Source organism: Rhinocladiella mackenziei, assembly GCF_000835555.1.
Source record: "Rhinocladiella mackenziei CBS 650.93 unplaced genomic scaffold supercont1.9, whole genome shotgun sequence".
Classification (NCBI taxonomy): domain Eukaryota; kingdom Fungi; phylum Ascomycota; class Eurotiomycetes; order Chaetothyriales; family Herpotrichiellaceae; genus Rhinocladiella; species Rhinocladiella mackenziei.
The window spans coordinates 144,372-160,732 of NW_013550596.1; the positions used below are offsets into that span (position 1 = coordinate 144,372).

A 16,361-nucleotide genomic window follows, 5' to 3' on the forward strand; every position below is an offset into this window, starting at 1 on the left:
AAACATATCTGCGTTCATGTCCTATAGACGATGAGTAAAAAAAAAGAAAAATTCCCAACGGCGGAACCCAAAGGTGGAACCTAACGGTTGAACCCGACGGCTGAATTGGACCTTCTAGTTCGTTTTCGACTTCCCCGGGACACAGGATTTCTGTGATAGTGCTCTTGACTATGGACTCAAGTCCTCTTCAAGGGTCAATGACAATTTTTCACGAATCCCTAGTGACTTTTATGTGCCTCGGCGGTGATAAGGACACGGGCATTTTCAAGGGAAATTTGTCCCGCAAACCCGGCACCCCCTGTCTAATGGGCTGGTGGGGTGATGGGGCTAGATGATGGTCGGATTGGTCCCAATAGGTAATAATGCACTACTGGCAGAGGATGGATTTGCCCCTGGCTAAGCAATGCCTCATCAGCAATTGCAGTCAAATTGCTTGATGTCGAGGTAGGTTGTTCAGGCAGCTCCCAAAGTGTCCCTCGAAGCATAGAGGCAAGATTGCGAAGGGGCCAATTTTACACCAGAGATGGTACTGTAACCGAAACCCAGCTATCCATAAACAGCAGGAAAAGTAAAACTGCAGCATTGCTGCTTGTGTCAGATGCAATACTGAGTACCAACGATAGTAGCGGCAATGTATACAGCAGAATTGGCCAAAAGTTGTAGGGCCATGCCTGCAAAAGCGCCAACTTGGCCCTCGAGCGGACATCCACTCCTCCACTTCCCGAGCCGCCTAACCAGCCAACAGGTAACTTACTCCTAACCTGGCCTTTCCCGAGTAAATAATTATACTGTGTGCTATCGATGGACAGAGCCAAAGTACGGAGAACGGGGCAGCAAGTTGATTTCCGGTGGCTTGGGCTCGAATTTTAGGCTACTGTTATGGAAAATACACATGCTGCAGAAAGACTCTGGACTTTTGAGACTTTGAACCTTGGCCCTTGAAATTCTCCTACGCATTTGGCGCTGTCTCACTCCCACTCTCCCTCTGTCTCAATCCTCTAGCAGTCTCCTCGAACCTATTCCTCCCTCCATACCAATAATACCAGCCCTTGTGCGCTAACTCCCCTTAACGATCTGTCACACTTCATCCTGTTTGGTTGTGACCCGAGCATCAACCTCCTAGCCCTTGCGACTCTTCGGGTTCCTACTATTCCTCCCCCTTGATTGTGCGACAAGATATTGTGAAGCGACCCCCTACACAACTCTCGCCCCCTCGTGGAAACTGGGCTGTACCTGCGTCTTTGGTTGACCCTACCACCGCGCAACAGGAAACTCAATCCTCCATAGCAGCTTGCGGGCTGGGCTCAACGCACCTTCCCTCTCCTCTCTTCTTCGCCAGCCACGACCTCCATATCCTCCACGGAACTCGAGTACAGTTAAAACATTGAAAGCGGAAGCCTATGCTGGAAGCACAGGTGCTCCGATATTGAGCGAGATGAACGTCGAGTTTCTACGGCAAGATGCGCGAAATCCACCCTTCGAGCATATTTATTGCGCCTCTACGAATTCGAAAGAACAGCGGCGACGATGACCATGGTCCGTCGGTCGACGAAGCTGAGGTTGTTGCAGCTCACCCCAGTCCAACGGCGACACTGGATTCAGAGCCAATGGACGAATTAGCTTCTACGCACGCAAGATTCTACAACTACCTCCGAGCCCTCTATCCATTTCAACCTTCTCCTCACTCATCTACCACTGTCACACTTCCTCTCAATGCTGGGGATATCATTTTGGTACATTCTGTTCATGTCAATGGCTGGGCCGACGGAACTCTCTTGGAAACCGGAGCACGAGGCTGGTTGCCCACCAACTACTGCGAAGCTTATGACTATGCCGCCATGCGACCACTTCTCAGGGCCTTGACCGAATTCTGGGACATTGTGAGGTGTGGGAGCGATTCCAATCTAAATCTTTTCCGCAGCCAGGACTATATGAGAGGCCTGGTGGCCGGGGTTCGTGCTCTGTTAGAACGGTCCGAATGTCTAACGCGGGATTCCTCCCTGGTCAAAGAGCACGAGGGCATTCGAAGAACGCGCAAAAGCCTTTTGTCAGACCTTGCTTTACTCGTTCGCACGGCCAAACAACTGCAACAGGTCATTGTGGTACAGTCCTCTCACAAGGACCTGGACATAAGGCTGGACGATATGCTATTGAAAGCCTTCCGAATTGTTACTCGAGCTGTGTTATTCTTTGACGTTTGGAGCGAGAAGATGGCTCCTGTCACTCCCAGCCCTACGGAACCACACGAGTCCCCTTCTGAGGCTGCTGTGGAATTGCCATCACAGGGCTCCAGCGGAACACACTCAATCATTCGCCATAAGGGCTCAACGTCGGTGGGTGCAAACCCTTGTGGTGGCTCGATGCTATCCAAACGATCTAGTTTACATTCACCCAGGAAGTCGACTTCAGTGCGTCGACACTCGTCAATCACACATCGAATGTCTTACAGCCGGGGACCAAAGCAAAAGAACACCAACCTCATCTCAGAATTTCTGCACCGGTCCTACGACGATTTTCTCACGGTTTTGGCGTCGTTCCTTGGATCCCATATGCAATCCAGGTCTTCCTCCGAGCTGCTGCTTACTACTCAAAACGCCGTCAGGGCATGTCGGCAGCTCTTCGCCATCGTTGAAACTGTCATCGATCGAGATGACAGCACCTCTCGACCTCTAGTCCAGGCTAAAGACTCCATGTATTACGCCATCACTGAATTGGTTCATGCTGCTCGTCAAGTCTTCAAGCCCATCCATTCAATCGAAGAGGACTTGGTTTACCTCCCAGAGGAGGCTCATAATCTTGTGCAAGCTGCCACCGCGTGTGTAAGCGCTGCAGGTCGATGTGTGGCCAGAACCAAAGCAACGCTGGAAGAGATTGGCGACTTTGAAATTGAAAGTCTTTCACAGCTTTGGGGAGGAAACTCGGACGGATCGAACACACCAGAACCCACCTCTCACGATCTTCGCTCATCTGTTGTTCTTCAATCCACCGGAATGACACCACCCATCAAAGAAATGCCCGACAAAGTCAAGGAGCGGCCTCGCATTTCTATCCCACAAGGCGTGCTCACTCCCCCGCTTTCTGTTAACACAGCCATGTCCCCATCCACTGGCTTCGGCAGCGTACCCCCAACACCAAAGGACGATGTCATGGTGGATATTATCCGATCCTCCCCATTACCCTCGTCATCACCTCTACATCAAGAAGTCATACCTGTGTCGCCAAAGTTCAATAGCACAAGCAGTGAGAGCAGCTTCGAGCGAGGCCATAGGCGTTCTGGTCCAAGTAACGTTTCGTCGGCGTCAACTCGAGTGACCTCGATTCATGGAGACGACAATGATGCTTTCGGGGAGTCTACCTCAGCCCCATCAGGCCTTGATGAATTCACTCCTCTAGGTGGTGAGGAAGATGCGGAGGCTGCCATCCTAGTCCAAACGTTCGCCCAGGAGCTTGTTTTCAACCGAGAAGGCTTGGTGGTTGGAGGCACTTTGAACGCCTTGATTGAAAGATTGACCGAGCACGACTCGGCGCCGGATGTTTCCTTCATCGCCACCATCTATCTGACATTCCGATTGTTTGCTAAGCCGGAGGAATTTGCTAAAGCTTTGGCATATCGATTCGAGTACGTCGGGGGAAATCAAAGCATCGCCAATCCCGTCAGGCTCAGGGTTTACAATGTGCTCAAGGGCTGGATGGAATCTCATTGGAGGCACGATTGTGATGATACGGCGTTGCCTGTGATTGTAGGCTTCGCCAGAGAATCATTGATGGGGGCAATACCCATGGCAGGAAGGAGGATTCTCGAGTTAGCGGACAAAGTGTCGTCGACCCATGGTCCGATTGTTCCAAGAGTCCTGTCTGCCATAGGAAAGACGAATACGTCCTCGGCGGCGTACATTGATCCAAACGCTCCTCTGCCACCAGCCGTCATATCCAAGAGTCAGCTCACAGCGTTGAGAGGTTGGAAGATGGGTGGAGCTGGTGTCAGCATCCTGGATTTCGATCCTCTTGAGCTTGCTCGCCAGATAACGTTGAAGACTTCCAAGATTTTCTGCTCCATTCTCCCTGAAGAGCTTCTTGCCACGGAATGGACCAAACGTACCAGCTCCTTGGCCGTCAATGTCCGGGCCATGTCTACCTTATCAACCGATGTCTCGAATCTGGTCTCAGACTCTGTCCTCCAGCTCGAAGAACCGAAAAAGAGGGCGGCCATCATCAAACAATGGGTCAAGATTGCAAACAAATGTTTGGAATTGAACAATTATGACACAGTTATGGCGATCGTCTGCGCTCTAGATTCAACCAATATCAAACGCATGAGAAGGACTTGGGAAGCTGTACCCCAGAAGACGAAAACAATATTCGACGAACTGTGTAAGGTGGTGGACGTGTCCAGAAATTACTCGGTCCTCCGCCAACGCGTCCAATCACAGCTACCGCCTTGTCTCCCCTTCATTGGCGTCTACTTGACCGACTTGACAATGGTTGATTCCGCAAATCCTGCCACCCGGCCGTTGGCAACGGACCAAGGGGAAATCTCCGTCATCAACTTGGACAAGCATATGAAGACAGCCAAAATCATCTCAGAGCTGCAAAGATTCCAAATCCCGTACAGGTTCTCGGAGATCTCTGAACTGCAAACATGGATGCAGGACCAATTGATCCGAGTCCGTTCAGCAGGCGAGAAGAGTTTCCAAATTCATTATCGACGATCCCTGATTTTGGAGCCACGAGAACAGAGCAGGAGTCCCAACCCAGAAGCAGGACAATCCGGAAAAGACAAGGACAAATTCGACTTCCTGAACTGGACCCATCTGCTTCAAAAAGAGAAGTCGGTTCCAGTCCCGAGCTAATAGTGGCCTCCAGCTCACCTCAGGCCAAGTCCGCCTTGAGAAGCCCCGTTATGATATAATGTTTTATTTGTTGTACAGTATCGGCGTTTCAGAAACTCCACGAGATCATGATTCCCCAACGGCCACGCTCTGCTTTGGTTGCGTTCTCTTTTTTTTTTTTTTTTTTCTAAATCTTGAAGTACGGGGTAATTGGTTACGGCGGGAATCGGCAATTTACTTGGGAAAGTGTACTACCCTAAGTGGCATGATTTCCTAGGTCCATGGCTATTTGAAACAAGGAACCAGTTCGATGTTCAGGTCAGCTGACTTACTTTGTGGCAATCGCAGGGCATAGCTTTTGTCCAGAATTAACGAAGCCGGTATTTTCTCGGTTCGGCGCAAAAGTATGGTGTTAGCGGTTCCTCGTCATGTATAGATACTCTACACTGTACATTTAGCTGCGCGGTGGGAATGGAACGGAAAAGGGAACGGGAAAAGAGCGTGTGTCGCGACTGGGCCATCTCAGCTGGCCTTTTTTCTTTTAACGTGCACGGTTATTGAATTGGACTTCTGAAATATGACATTTTTCATTCGTACCAGACGAGTCTTTTTACAACTACAGAAATTTACCTTGGTGTTCTTTCCGCATTGAATCATACTGGGTGATTGTATAGAACAGCACACAGCGTGATCAAAGGTATGAGCGACCCGTCCAGAGCCATCCCCGCTTAAGTTCCATCGTCCAATAGGCAGCGTAAAGTTGCCATTGTCACCAGCCCAATCCAAGTTGCCTTCGGGCCCAAGGGAGATAGTAACTTGAATAGTCTCTCGCTCTAGACATGCCGAATTGGTTTGCCACATTGACATATCCATCCGAACTAAACTCACCAGCCGCCTTGATTGCATCGACATCTCCAATCTCGGCCTCCCAAGGTGTCCGACAGTAAACACAACAGACCTTTTTATCTCCTTGACTGGCGGCCCACTGGTCAAAACACGACTTGTGGATGTTATGTCCGCACTGCGACTTGCACCAGACGAGCCGATTGTGCATTTCGTCCAGATCCATGTAGCAAATTGGACATTCCCCGTCGGTTGATTTACGATTTCCTTTTCCATTTCCTCCAGCGTCCGTAGGAATGGGGGGAGCATGTGCAAATATCTCCTCAAGCTCGGATGTCAGGAGGGCCGTCTGATATTGAAGATGCTCGGGGGCCTTGAGAACATGGTGAAGTGCATAAACTTTATGTTTGCATTCATGGCCTTTGATGGAGTCCGGACAGGTGCAGGAAGGTTCGTGACCAATAGTCACCTGATAAATATTTCCCGTCGAGCCAACAATATCGATTTCCTCGATCGGCACACCATTCTCTGTACAACGTCTGCGACCAAGCACGATCATGCGCTGGGTCCGAGCACGATCGAGTTTCACCAGGAAAGAGGACGGAGGTTGGCTTCGATACCGACGCAAACGCTTCTCCTCGACCTTCTCCCGTGTCAAATCTGGGGTTTTACCCTTTGGAGTCGTCATGGCCCGGTTTGAGACTGCAGACTTTGACGGAGCTGGTCGACTACGGGATTTGTCTCCCTTCTGAGTGCCTGGGTGTGTTGGCCTCGCCTCTTTCAATCGGCCCTGCTGTACCGCTCTGTTTACACTTCTAGCCTTCTTCTCCCCCCCAAGTCCCCCGAGGATATTCGTCGCATTGGTTCGCAGGAAGTTGTTCAGACGAGGATCGGGTTTGAGAGGGGTTGTTTTAGTGATGGCGCCACTGCGCGAGACGCGGGAACGGTCTGTGGAGGACATTGGAGGATATTCTCAAGCGGATTCCTCTGCAGCAGCGAAACCGATGGGTTCTGCTGGGTAGGGGGAGCATGAGTTACACAGAACATGGGTCGTGGCGGGGTGAAGGGCGCAAGAGCCAAGGTCCAGTCAAGGTTCTGCCGCTGCTATATGTTAGCATCAATGACTAACTGAAATTGGTATGAAAGTGTACCCGAAAGGGATAATTCGGCTTGGCCAGAGTCACGTGAGAAACCTGAGCGGCAAGGGCTAAGCTACTCCGTATCAGGGTAGAAACTTAACCCCGTACCTATTACTCGTACATCACCACCGACTGCCCCGACAGGATCCGTCACGCGCTGAACTGAAATCGAGAACACTGTTGACGCACAATGGCACGGATCATGTCGCGAACCCCCCCATCGAACACATTGGCACTCCAAGCTATAAAGAAGATCCTGTCCTCTTCCTGTCAGCAGTGATCAAGTCGGTTTCAAAATCCGAGACGATTCTTCCTCCATCAACGGCAAGAATCTGTCCAGACACGTAATCCGACGCGGGCGAGGCGAAGAAGAGAACCGCACCCTCAAGATCCGAAGTCTCTGCAAATCATCCAATGGGTATACGCTTCAAGAAAGCCTCGCCGTTATTCTCCAGGTTCTTCCTTGTCATCTCAGTAATGGTGTAGCCTGGCGCGACTGCGTTGACATTGATCCCGAGTGCGGCAAATTCGGTCGAGAACGACTTGGTCAGGGCATTGATTCCGTGCCTAGCCGCCGTGTACGCCACGGTGTTCTTGCTAGCCAGGAAGCCTCCCACGGAAGACGTATTGATTATCTTCCCCTGGGCTCTACGTTTAACAATGTCGCTGGCAAATGCTTGTGCCAGCACGAACGCGGCCGAGAGGTTGACTTGGATGATGTCGTACCACTTGTCCTCCGGCTATGTGAGGATAGGCTCTCGGTGAGCGATCCCGGCATTGTTGACGAGAATATCAACCACCAGACCAGAGGAGCTTCCCCTTAAATGTCTCCAGGCCAGGAATGTCGGGCCATTTCCAATCGTTCAAGGCACCAATTCACGCATAGAGAACATCGCAAATGTTCTGGACGACTTCTCCAGTCCGGCAATCCTCCGCCTTGACATACCACTTAGACTCGGCCTCATTGAATCGGGCCTCTACTACTTTATGGCCAAGTTTCATGTACCGGCGAAGGTCGTACTTGGCAACGATACCCTTCCAGTATTCAAGAATCTCTGCTTCAGAGGCATAGAACTGTGACCAGTTGGAATTGGGTTCGAACGAAGCTTGATAGACATGAGCAGGAATATCTGTACAGCAATCATCAGCACGATATCACCTCTGGGAAGGGCCAAGACGTAATACCGCAGGCGACACCGGGGTATCGGTTCTCATACCAAGTCCCACCGACCTCGGGATTTTTGTCATATACGACAAGATCTAGGTTGAGAATTCGTCGGAGGGCGCGGCGAGAATACCAGAGATTCCCGCCCCAACCACGATCACCTTCATGGGACGGCATAATCGACTTCATGAGAATCTCTCTGTGTGATTCTGGGTGGATCAGAGACTTCAGCACCATTTTCCAAAGGCTTCAAAGGCCGAGCATGGGCTGTTGCGTGTATAATTCGTGGAATGAAGGCCTGTTCGTCAGCCTCTGGGGAGGCCATGTGCGGCATTCTGATCGAACAGTCCGAGACAGGCCCCGAGGGATGAAGATTGTACACCTACGACAGGGAGAATCGGACATTGTCACAGAATTAATATACGTTCTGGCACCTTCGCAGCCTCGAATGTTGCTGTAGCTGGCATCGGGGACCATAGCGAATGTGGATTCGGACTGCCGGTGGCCACAGGCAGGGCCATCGACGCCGCAAGGAGGGCTTACACAAGGGTACCTCAACGACCCTAGTTAGGTAGGTACTCCAGGGACTTGGAACCGCCAAACCATTGCCGCCGGAACTCCGGACTCTCCAACTCGAAACGCACCGCGTCGCCCACGATTGGCGTACGAGTTTAACCGGCCACCAATTCTGTCCATAGCAGGTCTGGCCCGCCTCGAACCTCGTCCGTGATGCTTCATTTGACCCTTATCGTTGCGGCTGGATCTTTCCATCTAGCGCTACGGTTACAAGACCATTCGCATGCATTGGCCTCATAAGCTACCTAGATGGCTAGTTAAACGAGTTCCACCATCGAACTTCTCGGATCAATCACCAGTCATCTAGATGCTGAGTACGCTCGTTCCTATCATCCCGGAAAGAACTGGTGAGGGCGACGACGATGAGAAGGAGGACCACGAAAGCTTGTCGCTGCCATGATATCTCCAACAAACGCGTCAGTTCGTGCGTGCATGTATACGTTGTCGAAAGCAAAAATCCAAAGTATGAGTTAATCTTTCAGACGAGCGTTGTGGTGAAGCTCACCGAAACACAGTGTGACGCATTCCGACCATGCTCACTCTGCGTGAAGGCTGGCGCAGAATGCATCAGCAGGCCTGCTTACGAACAACTTGACATCTCCAGCGGCGGGCCTACGGTCCGAGCGACGTCTGCGCGCCCATCTAAACGGCGTCCGACCAAAGTCCGGCGAACTCTCAGCACTCAAATCAGTCGTGGGCCAGAAGGGTACCCGCTCGCAGGACACCTTCAAACGAGTCAGAGGCTCCTATACCCGACGAGACCATGGCGACGGTGAACCTCTTAGGGGATAATATGAACACGCAGCTGTTTACTCTTACTCCTGGCCACTTGATGGGCTCGGCCGTCGATCATGAGACAAGAGAGAATGGAAATGAATGCCTGCCGCTGCTACCCAATGCGACGAGTGGCACCGAGTCTATGGCTACGCCCTCCACTCGCGCTTTCATCGATCCTCGATATCGCGCGGTCCTTCCTTGGTCGTATTCGAGACCTTTGGCAGTATCTCTGCTCGCGCATCTCCCACCTCGACCAGTTACTGATTATTTGGTTAGTGTCTATTTCAATATTGTCCATTGGTTCATGGCTATTCTGCACGAAGGTCACTTTCTGCATCACTACAGAACCATGCTTGACGTCTACGCACAAGGCCGTACGCTCATTGACAACACTGACGACGACTTTACGTTTGCGGCGCTGGCCCTGACGGTGGTCGCTCTCGGTGGTCGCTATACATCAATGCATGCAGCGCGCATGCGTCGTTGCAGGCACACTTATGTGGACTTTTGTCGTGAGTCAAACCGGTATGAGCCAACATCATTTGTCCCCCACGATTGGAATATAGTGAAATCGACCTCTCAGCTCTTCTCAGTGGTTCGGAGCAATGCCACCGACATCCTCGCATGTGGAACTCTCGCCACGGTCCAAACGCTCCTGTTGCTTGGCAGTTTATACCTCTTCCATGGCGATACCAATCTCACTTGGTCAAATTCAGGGTGCACCGTACGGGCAGCACACGCTGTGTTATTACACAAGGAGAACTCAGAGCTACATTGGACTTCGCGATACTACCAGCGCATGGAACGTGACGAAAGACGTCAAGCTCCGATGGCGCCTCTTCTGGGCGGTACACACGTCTGACCGATTCCTCGCAATGTGCTACGGCCTCCCGCCTTTAATTAGTGACGAAGACTGCGTTGCTGGCATCCCCAGCGAAGTTAATATATATCCGCCTTCGGGATCTTCTTCATTCCTGATGATCGAGGATGATTTACGCGACATGTCGACAACGGGAATCCCGGACGGCAGCAATACACCGACCACACTACTCACGTATCAAACATACAAGTTGCAATTTTACATCATTCTTGGTCAAATCACATCCACCCTATATCGGCAGCCGCACGGTGGGTTTGACGCTTTTATGTCGAAATATAAAAGCCAGAGACCAGCGCAACCCTCACTTGACTCGAGAGGAAAATCAAAAGGACTGATCGAAGCCGTCCAAAGTTTGGAGCTTCAACTGAGCAGGTGGCACAACGATCTCCCAAAAGCTCTGCGCCTGTCTGAAGACCTGACCTATCCAGGTTGCAAAGAACCTCTTGACGAGGACGACGACGAAATCATCATTCCGGCTTCCGACGACATAGATAAGAGTTCGAGCAAAGTGCGGGAACGCAGGGAGAAGATCAAGAATGCCATATACGGAATTCAAGCACTGCTGCTCCAACCGGCATACGACAACGCACTGATCTTGCTTCACCGACCAATCTTGGCGGTCAAGGATAGTATCTCACTTGAAATTTTCCGTCGGTCGGTGACTCCTTGCTGGAAGGCGACCATGAGAATATCGAAAATCGGCAAACATCACGCCTTTCGCGAAAATCAACAAGCCCGTGCGATATCTTACGTTGGGATTCACCTCTTTACGGCTGGGGCAGTCCTGAGCGCATTTGCCAGCAGTGATCCATTGAGCAGGTGGGCATGGGAGTCGAAGCGAGGGTTGAGCAGGGTCATCAAGATGCCACGTCGATTGCGACGAAAATTCGTTGTCTCTAGCCAAAGTCTCGGTATCCTGGAGAATCTCGCTCAAGAAGTGCTGAGAAGAGAGATGAAGTCCATCATCGCCAAGGACACAGATGATGACGATCCAAAAGGGGTGGCTGAGATGGCGCAGTACAGCCTGTCGTCGATCCGTGAAGCTCCGCCGGCATATGTGGGCTCACAGTCAAGTGACGGCGTCGAACAGGGGCAACCACCGTATTGGTCCAATGCCGTAGAGCAACCTGCCGAGCGTAGCCGGTCATCAGCTGCGTTGCCGACAAGCCCTCCTATTGATCTGGGAAATAGCCTGTTCCAAGACTCAATGCTAGAGATCAATGAGTCCATGTTGGATATCGAAAGATGTGGGTATAATCCTTTTCCATTTTCCCCCACCCATCATGACCCAACCGGTGCTAAACGTAACATAGTCCTAGCCGAATCTCAACTCCCGCTATGGCCGGACACTGCTATGGGCGTCACTGGTTCTTCTATGAATGATGACTTCCAGCAAGCAAGGCTTTGGTGGTTCTCTTACGACCAATGACAATGTACTATATATAGCCGATAAAAATCTAAAAGTGTTCTAATGATGCGAGGCTAATGGGGACTGCTTCCCAACCGACGCAATGGAATTTCCATGTCCTTCCTCCTCCACGTGTGACACATCCATCTAGCTTAGAACCGGCAGTAGCCAATCGACGATCCTGTCCATCATTTCGTACGACAGCCAGTGGCCGTTTTCTTTCTGCTCGATGAATTCAACCTGATTGCTGGCGGCGTACTTTTCTACCCAAGGACGGGTGAACCTGCTCGGAACCAAGGTATCAGTGAGACCATTCAAGATTAAGATTGATTTCCCCGAGATCTTCAAAATTGCCTCGTCTCTGTCCTGGTAGAGCTTCGCAATCGACCGTGGCCATTCTCTCGTGCCGTCTGGAACATCAGCGGTGGAGGTATATCCTCTCAGTCGCTCGAGGAGTAGGTCAGTCAAGTTCGGTGATCCGACGATGATAATGGCTTTCGTAATGCGGGGTTCTTCTGCAAGGATGTTCCAGGTGGCATGGCCTCCCAGTGACAGGCCGGTGGCGATGAACTCTGTCGGGAGGAACGCACCGTCGACATAAGTCGCAAGGTGCTTCTGAACAATCTGAATGTCAAGGACAATGCCGTCTGAAGTGCGCAGTTGACTTAGATCCCACAGCTATTTAGCTCAGGTACGGAGTCGCCGTACCTATCGTGGATAGCATGTCTTGCCTGTCTCCTCTTTAGTCAACTGATGCATGGGGGCGACCAACGGCGGTCATACGCATGTCTGGGATTTCCCCCTTTCCAGTCTTGCCTGAAAAGCTTCGTTAGCTGCACACTCCGAGTCGGTACGACTGATTATTTTTACACCGCCATGTTATCGATCTAGAAAACACTTTATCAGTTGCCAGAAATGAGACACGAAGTGATTTGTGAAGACATGCCGCTCTCATTCCATGGTTTCGATTGTCAAAAGTTGCAACGACCAGGCCTTTTCGAGTTCCACCTCGCTTTCGGAATCTGAACAGCAGCTCGTGCGCGATCGCTTCTGCGTCTGTGTACGTTCTGGTGCGGCCATGGATATGAAACAGGACAATTGTGTCGTGAGCTTGCTCGGGCGTCAGGCTGTCGACTCCGTACAGGTATACATGGAAGCCAGCGATATTGATCGTCGTCTTGCTCGATCGAGGAGTGTTGCTTGTAAGTTCGAAAGGCTTGTTATTCCGGTCCGACATGATGCCCTGAAAAGAAGGCAAGGAAGCGAAACAAATCACTCCTGTGTACTGAGTTGAGCGACAACAGATTCTGGTGGTTGGGAGGTGGTACGGATACACTAGTTAGTACTTACTAGTATCACATAGTAGTGGGGAGGACACAGGGGAGTCGGAGCCCCGGTTAGGCGGAGCTCCGGTCTGTGGCCTGTGAGGGCAGTCGCGGACCACCTCCAAGCTCCTGATGCGCCACGAGGGCAATCCGGTCATCGTAAGCCAGAAGCTCTTGAGATGGGGCCCAAGACATTGGTTTTCCGGTATCCTAAGTCTTCACGTATTTCAAGTGAAGGCTTTGCTCAAAGCAAGCCATTTAATAAGGCGTAGGTCGCTGCCATCGGCGTCAATATTGCCATCCTGGAGGAACCGAGATTCTAGCATGGAAAGAATGGCTAGAGATGCATCAGGATCTCAGTCTGCTGTCACCCTCAAGTCGCATCAACGTAGAATCTACTACTCCGCTGTGGTTCCACGGTCGTGAGACAACGATGTCTACAAACCTCGATGTTGTCTCTCCCATTAACGACCGAGTTCTATATCGTTGCTCCTCTGCGGACACTGCGGACGTGGACAATACCATCGCTTCGGCAGCGAGGGCTTTTCAGCATTGGCGTAGAACCAAGCCCTCCGAACGCCGAGACATCTATCTTTCTTCATGCCGCAGAACTGCTCAAGGAACGTCGGCAGGAACTATACCATTACAGCTACTCTGAGACTGGGAGAACCTAAAGCAGTTTTCGATTTTGAACTCAAATTGGCGTACGAGGAATGAAAAAGCATCGTGGGTTTGGTCGATACTGCTCTGGCTTCGACTGTCCTCATTGTAGAAGAGGGCAAGACGGCGATAGTGGTGAAAGAGCCCTTCGGTGTAATACTAGGAATTGCCCCCTAGAATGCTCCCAACGTGCTTGGTATCCGAGCAATTTTGCAACCGCCTGCCATGTATGTCTTTGATCAAAGACGTGTGAGAGATGCATTGCTCAATTGACCTCGCCGTAGGGGAAACACCGTCATTCTAAAAGGCCCGGAAGCGGCACCCGTCACTCATTGGGCCCTGGCCTCGGTCCTGCACGGCACAAGGTTTCCGCCGTGTTGCTTAAACACATAATATCATCGGCCAGCTGACGCCGCGAAGGTCACTTGTCATCTTACCAAGTTGCCTACTATTGAGACAATCATCTTTACCCGGTAGCACGGCTGTCGGATCGATCATTGCTTCGCTCGCAGGTCGATATCCGAAACCAACTGTGATGGAATTGGGCGGGAAGGCCTCCACAATAGTCTACGGGGACGCCAATAGGCCACATGCAGAGCGGGAATCTGCGTTAGGGACTTTCCTTCATGCTGGTCAGATCTGTATGGGCAGCCGAACGGATCCTGGTGCACAAGACAATTCTCGAACCCTTCCACCGCATGCTCAAAAGTGACCCCGGGCGATAGCTTAGGAAAACATTGGCCCTTCAACGGACATACACCATGTCGAGTCTTTCGGCCCTACCGTCTCGCTGTATTCTTTTGAAACCGGCGAGGATCTCCGGAGAGGTTTGAAGATCGCTTGAGCGATTGAAACGGGCGCGGTACACATCAACGGTGAAGGTGATGACCTGGATAGATTAGATCGTGGTTTCCCCCTTCCCAAAATTGGATTTTTCTAGGGGTTAGCAATTTCCAGACCCGAACCAGCCGACATGGCACCTCGAGTTGACCGAGGGCTCTTATAAAATGCACAACGCATTCGCCAAAGTAGCAATGCCGCCAGGTAAATTCACCGGTGCACTGACGAATAGGAACGAATGTTTTCGTAGCTCCCTGCACTTCTTCGACAACTCCTCTAGATCGAGCAGCTCACCTATCATGATTCCCCAACAAGCCAGCATGTACTCGGGTAGAATAGGAGATCTGCGCGGCGGCCTCGCTGTTCAACCCGGTCAAAGACTTCGATCTCTTACCTCGTCCTCTGAGCCCCATATCCATGCGGCTTCCTTTGGAACGTTTTCTGGCTTCTCCATGGCCATGACTTCTTGAAGCGTGGGAAGAAAATACACCCGCATTGAATGAATCTTGGTGCGACGTGGTCATTTTTCAAGCGAAGCAGAAACGCCGGTACGAGATGCGAATGAGAAAGAACTGTATTAACCAGATGGCAGATGTTCCTTGCTGGGCCATGGCCGTGGTTCAAATGATCCTGATAGCCATCAGGCCTGGGCGGATCAATAGTGCTGATTGGGTTGCCTTGGTGGCCAGCTCGTTCTCAGATTATTTCTCTTGCATCACCGTCACATTGATGACACCAATTCCCGATTTATATCGGTTACAACGTCTCTACATTCCTGGTCAATGCACTTATGACAAGGCTACTTCCCTTGGTCACCAAATCCACCCTGATATGGTTGCACTTTGCTCGGCTACCGATCCGGTGACTTTGTGTATTGAACAATCAGTAATGAAACCAGCTAGCCGGAATGCCTTGCCTGGTTTATTGGGCCTTTTTGCAAGGTGATCTCGGGTTAGTTTGTTTTCCCACACCCTGGTGAATTGTCTCCTCCGAGATTCATACTTTTTAATTCAAACTTATGGAAAGTTTCACCGGGTTTGACGCCATCATAAGTCCTCTCAAGACTTGTGTTGGGTCCATCGGGACAGGTCTTGCTGTTGCTGGGCCTGGCCTCATACTCCCTCCAATACAGGCCGAGTTTCCTCTTCAGATCAAGGATTCTTTGCGAAATTATGCATACCGTTAATCTTACGACGGGGAAGCCGTCAAGATGGGTTATATGTATAGCTTCACTTAGAATTACCCCGATCTGGCTTTCTAGCCTCTTTCTCACTCCTCTCATTTGCGAGACCACATTGCTAATACGAGTTTAGTGAGGATAACTGTCCCATTGCATCGAGGGAGTCGGACATCCAATGGTTGTTGGACCAAAAATTACATAATCGGATGCGTCGTGATCGGGTGGTAACAGTCTTCATCTCCCTGAGCGTCCTCTTGCTTGTGTCCAGTAACGTGCAAACCGTGATCAGCTCGTCCACCGGTCCAATGCAACAAAATTCTCTCATGCGACTGGAAACAAGTTGGGATCAATCTGTTTGCCCATGTTCCCCCCGGTTTGCCTGTTGGTGGGTTGAATCGCTTTCATTATGCGACCTTCAACTGAGAGGCCCAGAATTTGCAGGAATATGGCTGACTGTTTCCTGCCCAGTTTTGCGGCAGTGAACATCATGACCACAGGCAGCCGAACAGTGTACGCCTTCGCTCGAGATCGTGGACTTCCAGCCTCTCGGTTCTTTGCTCAAGTCCATGGCCGACTTAAAGCTTCCTCTTGAATACCCTCTGGTTGACGTTGATTCCCATCATAATGTTCGGTGGCATGTCCTTGGGCTCCAGCAGCGCGCCTTCAACGCCATCGCGTCGGCATCGGTGGTCGCCCTAGGAATCACACGTGCTAATCCCACCTAAGTTACCCACATCCC

At 51.1% G+C, this 16,361-nt stretch overlaps 6 protein-coding genes across 6 annotated transcripts; 3 read left to right on the forward strand and 3 right to left on the reverse strand.

Annotated features, from left to right (window-relative positions):
* Positions 1-1,460: 1,460 nt before the first annotated feature.
* Z518_10258 (uncharacterized protein) lies at positions 1,461-4,850 on the forward strand (the record flags this gene model as incomplete). Its single annotated transcript, XM_013411803.1, has 1 exon — positions 1,461-4,850. The coding sequence occupies one exon, from the start codon at positions 1,461-1,463 to the stop codon at positions 4,848-4,850; it is 3,390 nt and encodes a 1,129-aa protein (XP_013267257.1).
* Positions 4,851-5,598: 748 nt separating this feature from the next.
* On the reverse strand, positions 5,599-6,633 carry Z518_10259 (uncharacterized protein; the record flags this gene model as incomplete). The annotated part of the gene is made up of 1 exon (XM_013411804.1): positions 5,599-6,633. One exon carries the CDS (start codon positions 6,631-6,633, stop codon positions 5,599-5,601), a length of 1,035 nt encoding a protein of 344 aa, XP_013267258.1.
* A 585-nt stretch (positions 6,634-7,218) lies between these two features.
* On the reverse strand, positions 7,219-8,153 carry Z518_10260 (uncharacterized protein; the record flags this gene model as incomplete). Its single annotated transcript, XM_013411805.1, has 3 exons — positions 7,219-7,551; positions 7,703-7,941; positions 7,997-8,153. The coding sequence occupies 3 exons, from the start codon at positions 8,151-8,153 to the stop codon at positions 7,219-7,221; spliced, it is 729 nt and encodes a 242-aa protein (XP_013267259.1).
* Positions 8,154-9,315: 1,162 nt separating this feature from the next.
* Positions 9,316-10,191, forward strand: Z518_10261 (uncharacterized protein; the record flags this gene model as incomplete). Its single annotated transcript, XM_013411806.1, has 1 exon — positions 9,316-10,191. The coding sequence occupies one exon, from the start codon at positions 9,316-9,318 to the stop codon at positions 10,189-10,191; it is 876 nt and encodes a 291-aa protein (XP_013267260.1).
* Positions 10,192-10,204: 13 nt separating this feature from the next.
* Z518_10262 (uncharacterized protein) lies at positions 10,205-11,638 on the forward strand (the record flags this gene model as incomplete). The annotated part of the gene is made up of 1 exon (XM_013411807.1): positions 10,205-11,638. One exon carries the CDS (start codon positions 10,205-10,207, stop codon positions 11,636-11,638), a length of 1,434 nt encoding a protein of 477 aa, XP_013267261.1.
* A 126-nt stretch (positions 11,639-11,764) lies between these two features.
* Z518_10263 (uncharacterized protein) lies at positions 11,765-12,854 on the reverse strand (the record flags this gene model as incomplete). The annotated part of the gene is made up of 3 exons (XM_013411808.1): positions 11,765-12,295; positions 12,390-12,433; positions 12,488-12,854. 3 exons carry the CDS (start codon positions 12,852-12,854, stop codon positions 11,765-11,767), a joined length of 942 nt encoding a protein of 313 aa, XP_013267262.1.
* Positions 12,855-16,361: the final 3,507 nt, after the last annotated feature.